Here is a 13,243-nt window from a genome sequence, read left to right as displayed (position 1 = left end):
CAGCCCATATTCGGCTCACTGCTGAGCTCGAGTCTCCTCTCAGAATAAGTGGGATTAGGCCAATAGTCCACCACGCCGGCCCAATACTTGGCAGACTTCACATACGCAGAAAATTCTGAAAATTGTCTGGTGGTTTCCTCACGATTTTTTTCCTTCACCGTTTTGAGGCACGTGATATTTGATTTAACTGAAAAAGTTGGAGGTGCATGCCCCCGACCGGATTCGAACCGACACCCTCCCAAATCGGAGGCAGAGGTCATATCCACCGGGCTATCACAGCCTGGACTTGTGCTGCGCCTTTATAATAGGCTAATGATAAAAGTCCGACTTTAAATATTTTTTAAAAATATTATTATTAATTTAAAATTATAATATTACTTAAGACTTTCAAAAAGTTCAATATTATTTCGCATGCTATGCTATACTATGCTAAATAATAATTTGGAGTGTCTGCACCGTTCCCTTGGGAGAGGGCATGCAGTCGAAATGTCTTCGCTGCAATTCATTATCGCTAATCCGATTTCAATTAGGTATTTTTTTGACGTCTTTTAGTTTGCATAGTCGGAGAAGCTACGAGGTTCGTTTATATTTTAATCGTTATCATCATCATCACCATCATCATCATCATCATCATCATCATCATCATCATCATCATCATATCAGCCGATGGACGTCCACTGCATGACATAGGCCTTTTGTAGGGACTTCCAAACATCACGATACAGAGCCACCTGCATCCAGCGAATCCCTGCGACTCGCTTGATGTCATCAGTGCACCTGGTGGGGTGTCGACCCCCCCCCCCCCTTTATACGCCTATTTTCCAGATTTTTCAAGAAGAGCTACAATAATGTTATTTCTCAAAGCATTATTGTAGCTAACCTTGACAGCAAGTCGATTAGGTCAGCATAACCTTATTACAGGCCCATCAGTACAGCGAGAACACAATAAATACGAGAACAATGAAATGATATCCCCATCACGGCCGCACTCAGTTAATAAGCAATCGGCCGAAGCTTTATTGGAGTTTATGAGACAAATATTGCGAACAAACCGGCCAAATTAGGATTTTTATCGGCAATATGCCTCCTCGATAACACTTGCTGTATCGGATATATTGGCGTTTCTAATATTTCTAAGGGAATAAGTCGATTTATTGACACGCGTTTTATTTATACCTATACGAGTATGTTTTTAAACCATGGCTTTAATAAGGTGATAAAAAGCCTGCTCCCATAACTTTAAGGTGTTGACGAGTCCACTTATAGGAGCCGAACTGCGTAACTATTTTTTTATTAACCAATAAAGTTAAACTTTTTTGTGTTTTATGTGAAGTAATTCCAATAATTCCTTAAGTGTTTTATGAAGTCATTCCAAAATCTATGCTTGTAAGTTAAGTTTGGCTACGTCATTGTTATAAAGATGCGTAAAAGGGACACAATTTAAGATCTATTTACAAAAGAAAGAAATTTTTACTCCGAAAATATTCATCACAGAATATAATCCTAGAGATATGGGAAATCCTCCCGAGCAACCTGTATATACTACGAGTATGTGTAATACGTGTATATCTGTGTAATCTTTAGTAATTTTTATTTTGCCTGAATTAAGAAATAGTGATGTTACCCTGTGCTTCTGAGAGCACAATAAACTGTAGGTTCCGGTTATTTTCAGTAACATGTGATAGTGGTAGTTAGAAAACATTGTCACCAAAAACGTGAACCCCCAAGTGCGGTTTACGCTCTATTTTCCTCTTCTGTAAGGATGGAGGCCTATCCCGTAGTAGGCCGAAAAATAGGCTGATAAAGACCTTAAATAAGCAATATCAATGTAGGTACAATATGACAGTGTATTCAGTGGATTTGAACTAAAGGGTGTTGTATTTGATTGCGCGCAGAGGGTAGTTCATAAACAAAGTTCGTAACACGCAAAATCAAAGCCAATCAGCCAGCAATAGACACGCCTGGACTATTATTTACGTTACGTATACTTGGAACGCCTGCGGGGCTAATATGGAATATGGATGGTGCGAGTCATAAGATTTCGCGTACGATGTTTGAGATAGAGTTTCAAGTTAGCAGACTTTAAGACTTGGAATTATGTTTTCATTTCTCATACTCGGAAAGTAGTGTTGTTTTGATCTGAGTATTGGGTGGAAAATGCTGCTTCCCTACATCATCATCATCATCATCATATCAGCCGATGGACGTCCACTGCAGGACATAGGCCTTTTGTAGGGACTTCCAAACATCACGATACTGAGCCGCCTGCATCCAGCGAATCCCTGCGACTCGCTTGATGTCGTCAGTCCACCTGGTGGGGGGTCGGCCAACACTGCGCTTACTAGTGCGGGGTCGCCATTCCAGCACTTTGGGACCCCAACGTCCATCGGCTCTTCGAACTATGTGCCCCGCCCATTGCCACTTCAGCTTCGCAACTCGTTGAGCTATGTCGGTGACTTTGGTTCTTCTGCGGATCTCCTCATTTCTGATTCGATCACGCAGAGATACTCCTAACATAGCTCGTTCCATCGCCCTCTGTGTGACTCTAAGCCTTCTTATGAGGCCCATAGTTAGCGACCAAGTCTCGGAACCATAGGTCATCACTGGCAACACGCACTGTTCGAAGACTTTTGTCTTCAGGCACTGAGGAATTTCGGACGAAAAGATGTCGCGAAGCTTCCCGAATGCAGCCCAGCCGAGTTGGATTCGACGGTTCACCTCTTTCTCGAAATTGGACCTACCTAACTGGATCATATGTCCTAGGTATATGTATTCGTCTACAATTTCGAGTGCAGCGTTCTCAACTATAACTGGGTGGAGCGATACATGAGCATTACACATTATTTTTGTTTTGCCCATGTTCATTTTCAGGCCCACCTGTTGAGAAACGCTGCTGAGGTCATTGAGCATGGTACTAAGGTCATCCAGAGTCTGTGCCATGATGACTACATCATCCGCGAACCGCAGTTGAGTGATGTACTCGCCATTGATGTTGATGCCAAGTCCGCTCCAGTCCAGAAGCTTAAAGACGTCTTCCAGTGCGGCGGTAAATAGCTTCGGAGAGATCACATCTCCCTGACGCACTCCTCGCTGCAACTGGATTGGCCTCGTAGTCTGATCCTGAATACGGACTGACATAGTGGCGTTTTCGTACAAGCACTTCAACGCTTGGATATACCTGTAATCAATTCGGCATCTCTGCAATGACCTTAGCACAGCCCAGGTTTCCACCGAATCGAAGGCTTTCTCATAGTCCACAAACGCTAAGCAAAGTGGCTGGTTATACTCGTGAGTCTTCTGTATAACCTGCCGCAGCGTATGGATGTGGTCTATGGTACTAAAGCCTTTTCGGAAACCGGCTTGTTCGGGAGGCTGGAAGTCGTCAAACCTATTAGCGAGACGATTCGTAATGACTCTCGAGAACAATTTGTAAACATGGCTTAGCAGCGAGATGGGTCTGGCTTCCCTACACAGGGAGGGAATAACTCATACAAATTACTTCCCACCTAAGGGCCGGAATGAACTTTAAAAATAGAACTGCTGTCATTAGCTGTGAAGAGTTTTATGTTTTTTTTTTTAATTTGTCCCCAACTAAATTCGGGGACAGGCAAAGATCGTTGACCATACAGCCTGTTCAGACGTCAATGAAGTTCTAGAGGAAAACTTTTGTGTAAAAAGTAAAGTAATTATAAACAAAAAATGCTACGGCCATGTGAGTTTCTAAACAGCCAGTGTAAATTTAGCGCAAACTTCTTAATCGGAATAAGCCGCAACAATAACGTGTTGAGTTCCCTAAATAAAATTTGAAAAGTCGACATAAATTGGCGGGATACTAATCTACAGTAACAGTGACGGAGTTTAAAAAAAATAGATAATGATTAAAAAATATAATGACAATTAATTTTAAATGTTATATATTATATATATAGTATTTAATATTAAAAAAAATCTAAACTGGATTTTGTCTAAAGTTATTTCCGAACGACTATTTCCCGTCTCATTTCTTCTCGCGCTTTCTCTCTTTCTCTCTCCCCAAGATGGTGGATTACATAAACAAGACGTTTTTAAGGTACATAGTGCTATCTAAAGGTTTATTTTAAAAACCATACAAATGTGAACCAGTAATTTTATATTGCAATAAGCAATATAGGTATTTTACCAAAGGAAAAGTGAATACTATAACATTAGTGGTTCTTCGAGTAGGATGTAACGAGATTTTTACGTAAGTCATTCTCCTTAGAGAGAGCCGCCTAGCGGGGAGTAGTCACAACGTGGGTAAAGCAGTCGTCCAATTTGACGACTGCTTTACCGACGTTCCAAGAGCGGGCCAAATAAATAGACAATAATTATAATTTCCTCGTTATCGAAATGAAATTTCCTCATATAGGGTAAAAGAATCAATTCCTACTCGGACTATAGCCGCACTCGCTACGCTCGTGCGTCTAAATACCTCAGGAATTGATTATTTCCACCCTCGGTTAACAATCTACTATTTTGTATCTATTACTTTTTTATTAGTTTGTTTAATTTGTTGAGTAGTAAATAAACATATTTATTAAAAAAATATATAAAGATGGACTTACACATTATCATCATCATCATTATCAACCCATATTCGGCTCACTGCTGAGCTCGAGTCTCCTCTCAGAATGAGAGGGGTGGGCCAATAGTTCACCACGCTGGCTTAATGCGGATTGGCAGACTTCACATGCAGGTTTCCTCACGATGTTTTTCCACCGCTAGAGTCACGTGATATTTAATTTCTTAAAATGCACACAACTGAAAAGTTGAAGGTGCCCGGGACCGGATTCGAACCCGCACCCTCCGGAATCTGAGGCAGAGGTCGTATCCACTGGGCTACCACGGCTTCGCAAATAAACATATTTATTAAAAAAATATAAAGATGGACTTACACGAAAATTTTAAATTCCTCCATTCTAGGCTATATAAGTTTATTATGACGTCACAACTGCATTGTGGCGCTATGAAGAGTTTTGAGAAATGCGGATTACTGTAATATGAATTAACTAGCAGACGCCCGCGACTTCGTCCGCGTGGAATACAGTTTTTCACAAATCCAGCGGAAATCATAGATTTCACCGGAACGAAAAGCAGCCTATGTGTTATTTCAAAGTAAAATCTATTTCCATTCCAAATTTCAGCCAAATTAATTCAGTAGTTGCGGCATTAAAGAGTAACAAACATCCATCCAAGCTTTCGCGTTTATAATATTAATAGGATATAGAAACTTCTCTAAAGATTTGGACGCTTCAAAACATTCTCTTCATAATTAATTTTAGTAACAATACATCGGACTGTAGAAATATTGTAAGTAAAAGAGTAGAAATTTAGACTCCCGTTTCAAACTATATTTGTTAAATATGTAATTATGAATAGTCACAATAAATAATTATGTTAGCCGCCAACCAGCATCGTTATTTCTGTTGGGAAGGTTAAGTTACTAGTTTATGACGAACTTAAGTTTGTAACTTGTCCCATACACAAATCCATTGGATGTGATGATTGGCCCATTACTTACCCGGTAAGGGGTTCTGACCTTCCCATATATCTTGCGGCAGGGACGAACGTTGACAATTAAAGCTTAACAAACTTTGATTATCCTATCACACATAGATAGACTGTATAATTTTACTATCACAACATTAATGAACATCATTAAATAACTAGTAAGCGCTTAACCTCGATCACACTACAAATTAAGTAGTGGTGCTGTTTGAGACAGGTAGGATATTCGATTAACTTGTAATCAAGATCAACTCAGCGACATCTTTTCGTCTAAAATTCTTCAGTGTCTAAAGACGAAAGTCTTCGTAGTGTACTGTTGCCAGCGATGAGCTACGGATACGAGATTTGGTCGCTGGGCCTCATAAGAAGGTTTGAATCATCCCTCGGTGATGGAGCGTGCTATGCTCGGAGTATCTCTGCATGGTCGGATCAGGAATGATATCCGAAGAAGAGCCAATGTTACCGACATGTTCGCATAGCTGAAGAGGCAATGGTTAATGTTAATGGCACTTGGTCTGAAAAGCAGAAGAACGTTGCGTTAGTGCTGCAATGGCGATCCCGCACTGAAGGCACTGTGTAGGTTACTAAATGGAAGGACCAAATCAAACTGGTTTCAGGGAACCCGCATTTCAGGCGAATGGAAGCAGTTAACAAATCCTTACAAGACGTTTATTTCCAGTAGCCGTACATCCCGGCGATAATTATGGTGATGATAATGATTCGTAAATTCTTTCAACCTTTAAACGACTACTCTATCATTGGTAAAGTTAATGAGATGGATGATAATGATTGACGGTCACTTTAGGAGTGATATAATTAAGGAAGAAGCATTGCAGTTATAACTATTATTCGAATTTCTTGGAAATACAGCAGCATGGCTTATAAATAATTTGAATGATTATTCAAGTCCGCCTCTGTCGTAACAAATAGTTCGGTCATCTTATAAATCGGTGATGCGATATATCGATGTTTGTGTTACGAATTGGTTTCACCGAATAATCGATTACCGACTTGTGTACTTAGAAATGTGTTGTTTACTTTATAATATTAATGTAATTAATTAGAGCTAGTTGAGCTTTGTAGATGTGACGCCGAATTCCAGTGTGAATTTAGGAGTATAGTACGGATACAACTGGCTCGTTAGTCCAGTGGTTAGCCTTTGTGGCCTCGGATTATAAGAACCCATGTTCGAGTCCCGGATCGAGCTATGAGCTTTTTATTCGTCTAAGGAATTTCCTGTTGAAATCGCAACCTGGATTTAGGAAGTTGTTGGCATTACTGCTCATTTATTTAGTGTCCTTTTTTAATTTCTAAAAATGTTACTTATATAAAATATAATTAAAAAAACACAAACAAAACACTATTAAAAATTGCCTGCCTTCTGTATCCGACTCTTGATCCATAATCTAGATAAAATAATAGTTGACTCAACATTCCACATGGCGGTAATCTCGTGAGCTAGGTCTAAGTATTTTGAAACGTGTTTTTTTTTAATTGGAGCAACGTGCTGTGTCTAAGCTGCATAATATGCACTCTTCTATAAGAACAGAGGCCTGACACCTTAGTGGGTTTGTTACTGATAATAATATGGGGGGATGGGGTAATGATAATGATGATGATGAAACCAATTGAGCCATAAAGCCCATGATATAAAGCCTAACAAGCCAAGCTACACTTCTACGGAAGTGAACACACATTTTCCATACTAGAGTTGCATTAAGGCGTCACTTAACTCTTCGTAGGCGGTAATATTCAGAGCGCACGCGATAAATTGCCTGCCGTATTGCTAATAAGTGGCAGGATAGTGGATAGTGTTGTGCTCATTCTAGGAACACGGTGTTATCGATACATTTCAAATTCGTTATTTGCGTTAAAAGATATTTATTAGTGAAAGAAAAAAATTTTGATTAATAAGAAATTAGTACAATACTCAATATGCATTTAACTTGTCGTATGAAGGAATTTTCAGTAATGAAATGACGCATCATTTTTTCGTGTTATTCGTCAGAGCTCCTCTGCTGTAGCTCTGTAGCTACGAGTGTGTTATGGTTATTAATAATTTATTGCTACCGCATTTAATAAACAATAAATTGATATTATATGTAAATATTTTAACATTAATTTATGTAACAATGTTGCAATATTGTCCATATGAAATAACAACGCCAAGTTTGCATGAACTACTAAGATGGACAACTTAGCATGTATTCCCATATTTAACATTTAAAATAGTATTTATTTTCGCATTCGTATGAAGATAAAAGGCAATTAACTTACCAACAAGACATTCATCCATTGTACGTATAGTAACCACGAATTTTCTTATATTCGCAGATCAATATAAAAGAATATCGATATAAAAGCATTTGGAGCATCACTAGTTAAACAAGGGTCGGAAATTTTACCACCTTGCAATATCGACAAGGGTCAATTGGCGGCGAAACGCGAGTTCGACACCCTTGCCAATGTAGAGTGATAAATGAATTGCGAGGTAGAAGGGACTTGTCTTTAACGTATCTACTGTTTTTGGTTTCGGACACTTCTGAGTAATTATAAAATTACGTCGCTTTGATTCAATATGATTGAGTAATATAGACCTTACTCTTCTTGATTTGATATCGACATACAAATGGGATACATCGTCAATAGCGTACAAGAAATAGTATATTGTGATAAGTATTATCGATACAAGAATGTAGGGTAGAAAGTGTAAATGCATTTACGCATAAAGTTGTGCACGAGCAGTGTTATTTTAGTTTTTTTTTTTTGACGATGAAAGGAGGCTGGCCATTTTGGGCCCAACACGTTACAGAAAAAAATAAATGACGGAAAATTCTTCATTTAATAATAAATCAAAATCATAAAAATAATTAGAATTGATAGTTGCTCATATTTTTTGAAAATGTTTGTGTTTTTGACATCGTGCATTTTATAATGTAGATACTTGTCCATATCTTGATTATGAAACTTTCAATAAAACTGAAATTAAACCAGTCTAAAACTGATATTATTATTTATAAATGACACTAATTTGGACATTGTAACGGTTCATTCATTAAATTTAGGCCCATTAATGTATAAAAAATGGTCGATTTCCTTTATATTCTTTATGAAAATAAATGAAGGAAGAAGCAGATATCTTACGGAAAGTGAAGTGACAAATGTTGCGTATATAGGCAATAGGTCACCTCGTAAGGCATCTATTAATCATGTACTACTCGTACATTTGTGCATAGCGCTAACAAAACATATATTACTACGCGACAAAAGCTTTGATCACAGCACTGTCACAGCAGTAGTACTTCCCCTGACGAGCTCAATCAAAAGTGCACTAGTAGTGCATAGTAGAGCACTATCAAAAGTGCTCTACTACAAAAAATCCATCACAATCGTAATAAGTAATTCCAAAAAGGAGTATTAGCTGTAACGGAGTTCACGAGTTTTTCTTATCTCGTCCTTGGAACGGGATAATTACAGCCATTAATTACCCGGTATCAAGGAATGCTTCTAATGAAAATTTATTCCTTCGCGAAATTAAACTCTAAAAACGCGAAGTGTCGCGCGGACGAAGCGACGAATTGCGGGGAAACTTTTGAGCGATTCAAAAATGGCCACTGATTTTTAGTAAATGCCTCGTTAAACCAGTTAAGCTATTGAAAGAAAATCCCTTCACTGTGATGTCACCTCATGTTCTACTCATACCTCTGATGGTTTGTTAACGGTATCATACTAGACTGCTAAAAAGGTTAATGATATGTCGGTGCCAGATGTATGGTAACAAGATTGTTTTTGCATTGTTGAATGACTCGATGATAAATTGGAACTAGCTAGCTCGACCAAAAATGTCCTACGTATATTCATCATCATCATTATCAATCCATTTTAAGAAATTAAATATCACGTGTCTCAATCGGTGAAGGAAAACATCGTGAGGAAACCTGCATACCAGAGAATTATCTTAATTCTCTGCGTGTGTGAAGTTTGCCAATCAGCATTGAGCCAGCGTGGTGGACTATTGGCCTAACCCCTCTCATTCTGAGAGGAGACTCGAGCTCAGCAGTGAGCCGAATATGGGTTGATGACGACGATAGTTCTGAGAACCTATATACGTTGAGGGTTCTGTCGGTTTCGGTATGGAAAGCACAATGTTGTTCGATCCCCAGTAAGTTTCTCAGCCGGTAGCAAAGAGTTGCTGAATGCTGGCGGCCTTGATCCCTACAGATCAGGCCACAGGTAAGGGTCTTACCCCTTACTTGACTGACCTGTGCCTCATCTGGCCCTGGTCTACTCACCTTCGACGTCGAGCTTGACGTGCCTCAGAGTGGGGCGGTCCAGCGCAGCAGAAGACACGTTGCACAGCAGCTCTCCGCCAAGCTCCGAGCGGGTGATGGTCAGGGGCAGGACATGCTTCACCTGACCCTGCTCCGTGATCGTTTGAGCTGCAACAAAAGTCAACATTTACAACAAATCTTTTTGACAATTATTACAAAAATCTTTACTTACATGATAAATAATATTACGAGTATATACGAGTAGGTTAGGCTGTCTTAGTTTTAGGGGTTAAATAATTAATAGGCTTTGTAGAGTTAAACTGAATACAGTTTATGAAAGAAACAAGAGATACACGATCACTTGTGTTTGACTTACTACCATGATTTACTAGACATTATCCAATCCAAGAAACTCTTTAAAAATCTTCGTGAAAAAAATTGTGGAATAAAATTTCACCCTTTATTCAAAATCAGTTCCGTATTTCAGGCCGTATAACAAACAGACACAGTTACTAATATATAATAGTAGTTTGCATATACTGTTAAATACAACAAGCTTAACTTTAGGCCCAGTTTAGTTCAGAAATTTGTGTACAAGGGAGTTAAGCGATAACAATAAACCTTAATCGCTAGTCTACACAGATCGGCGATAATATAATTTTAACAATAAGCTAAGCTAGTTCAGCAATATCAGTAAATCATCGCGAGACTATATATTAGCGGAGTCGAGTCGAGTCGACTCGCCAGATGTCTAACAAGTCGACAACACTGCTGACGTCACAGTCTACAAATAAAGGGGTTAGCTTAGATAACGATTTGTAAATATAACTTGAGGCTTTTGGCTATCATAGTTGAGAACTTGTAGGGTTGCCACTAAGCGAAGTTAAATAACATAATAATAATAATAAAATTATTTTGGATACATGGGAAAAACGACTGTGCTTTGACAGAAGAATTTAGCTTGGTTGGGCAGCATTTAGGAAATTGCGTGGGGTCTTCGAATCGTCAATACCGCAAACCCTGAAGACCAAAGTCTTTAATGAGTGTGTCTTGCCTGTGATGACGTATGGAGCGGAAACGTGGACTTTGACGATTGGCCTTATCCACAAATTTAAAGTCTATGGAGAGGGCTATGTTAGGAATCTCTCTGAAGGATAAAATCCGGAACGAGGAAATCCGTAGGAGAACGAAAATAATCGATGTAGCCCAAAGGTTTAGGAAACTGAAATGGCAGTGGGCGAACCATATCTATCGTAGAACAGATGGCCGCTGGGGCAGACGTATTCTGGAGTGGAGACCGCGTACCAGCAAGCACAGGGTAGGTTGCCCTCCAGCTAGATGGTCCGACGACATCAAGAAGGTAGTGGGAAGTGGCTGGATGAGGAAGGTGGAGGATTGTGTGTGGTGGCGCGCTCTCGAAAAGCTTATGTCTAATAGTGGACGAATACAGGCTGTTGATGACTAGTTAAAAATTACACGAGATAGAAATCGAATCCAGAACCTCTTAATAAACTGAGGCAACAAAATATATCAGCACATGTGTCAACCCTAGCCGTAGGGTGAGGGATGAGTTGGCTCAAACTCGCGCCTACAGTTAGAATGCGAAATCGTTTGTTTAACTTGTTCAGTAGGCGCTAGTTAGAATATTAACTTTCATAAATGTTCATACAATTATTATTTAGTTTTTGCTGACTATTCTACTTTCATAGGTGTTTTAATGATTTGTTGATAATAGTAATTATAATAATGAGTAAGTTTATTGAATATTTTAAAGGCATTTTTAGAAAAAACTGTCAAACTGCATCGCTGTGTTGCAGTCTGAAGGGCATGTTTGCTGGTGTTACTATAGCTCGGCAACTTCGTTTGTAACACTCCTGATGGTCCGCGCGGGCCGGGGGTGTGTAGCGATGAATGAAAAACCCACGACTCATGCACCTCACTTCCCCGCACGCACGATTTCACAATCGCGCAGCTTTCCCCCCGTCGTCCGCATATCATGGGAGTGTCAGCAACTAACTTGCCAGATTATAATAACACCGACACAACGCACACACAAGCACACGTAGTCAACCTAATGTATCGTTAAGTTTTGTTCAATAAACTAAATTAAAAGTTCAAGATCTACTAAGATAGTCTTTAATTTCGCAACTAATCTATATACTCGTATGTATGTAGCTTACAACCCAACTCATTACGCTAGTTGAAAAAACTGCATCAAAATCGGTCCATTTATTTATAAGTTACGATTTTCACACATGCGGTGACGCCAAACTTAACACCTCCCTCTTTTTTACGTCGGTGAAAATGGTTTTCAGATACTCAAATGATGAAAATTTATTTTCAAATTAGGTTGTAATAAATAACATGGAAATATCGGAGTACGTCACATCTACAGGGTGTGTTAATGATAAAACAAATAGAATACAACCTCCATTGGACGTATCAAATATCGTTTTGGGAACATTCTGTAATAACGCGGGGAGTATTTCTAATTTGTATAATGTTTATTACTTATTAGTTGAAATGATACTGTGTTACAATAATTATTTTAATTATTGCATAATTAGTACATAATTTATGTTTAATTAGGTTTTATAATTTAGCTTATTATTAATTCATTGAGCCTGCAAATTACTTGGCTTATTCATATTATTATTATTATTGTTGTGTAATTAATTATAATTATAGAATTAATTAGGTCTTTAGGATAAATAAATATGCGTCCGAGATCCATACTAATATTACAAATGCGAAAGTAAATCTATTTGTCTGTCTTTTCAAGGCTAAACTACTGTATCGATTTGGATGAAATTTGGTATGGAGATAAATAAGTCCGAGGAGCAAAACATAGGCATCTCTTTATCCCGGACAAAGCCCTCACCACGGTAATTCGATGCAGGTTGGCAGGCTTAGTTATGGTGATCTTGTTTTTTTAATGACTACCTATCAGATGTTAATAATAAAAAGTGGGACAAACTTTCCCGGGACGGGACTTTAATTTAGCTAAAATAACGAATTTAAGTCAAGTTGCATATCGGAGCTACTATGACACGTACATACACACTTCATAGAAACAGACATAAATCTAACTTTGTATCCCTATTTATACGTCGAGGGTTAAAAAGATTTCATTAAGATTTGAGTTTATAATATTTTAGATTATGTCGTCCTCAAGGTTCCATAAGTCCGACACTCCCTTCAAACTTTCAAAATCTAAACCAAAAACAATTGGTCGCTCGTCGAGCAAATTAATTTACAACTACTTTTGGACTTCATTGTTGTTATACGAGGAATCTATTACGCTGCGATCACATAGAAATGTCTATTTTGCATTCCATTCAAAATTACCAATATCAATTTTTTACTTGGAAACTTTAATTTTAAATTCTGTAAAAATTAAAAAAAAAACACTAAAAAAAGGCAATTTAAAAACAAAAGTTCTTAGT

General features: G+C 38.4%; 1 protein-coding gene across 1 annotated transcript in view; it reads right to left on the bottom strand.

Moving 5' to 3' along the window:
* LOC112046705 (uncharacterized) overlaps positions 1 to 13,243 on the bottom strand; it is a 413,809-nt gene that overhangs the window by 47,950 nt on the left and 352,616 nt on the right. Inside the window, exon 6 of the mRNA XM_052886800.1 lies at positions 9,819 to 9,965. Within this exon, the coding sequence (XP_052742760.1) occupies positions 9,819 to 9,965 (147 nt within the window). The remainder of the gene's footprint in view (positions 1 to 9,818; positions 9,966 to 13,243) is intronic.

The sequence above is a fragment of the Bicyclus anynana genome, chromosome 18 (genome assembly GCF_947172395.1).
Source record: "Bicyclus anynana chromosome 18, ilBicAnyn1.1, whole genome shotgun sequence".
NCBI classification, from domain to species: domain Eukaryota; kingdom Metazoa; phylum Arthropoda; class Insecta; order Lepidoptera; family Nymphalidae; genus Bicyclus; species Bicyclus anynana.
The sequence above is the reverse complement of the archived record's forward strand: the minus strand, read 5'-3'. Positions and strand labels throughout refer to the sequence as shown.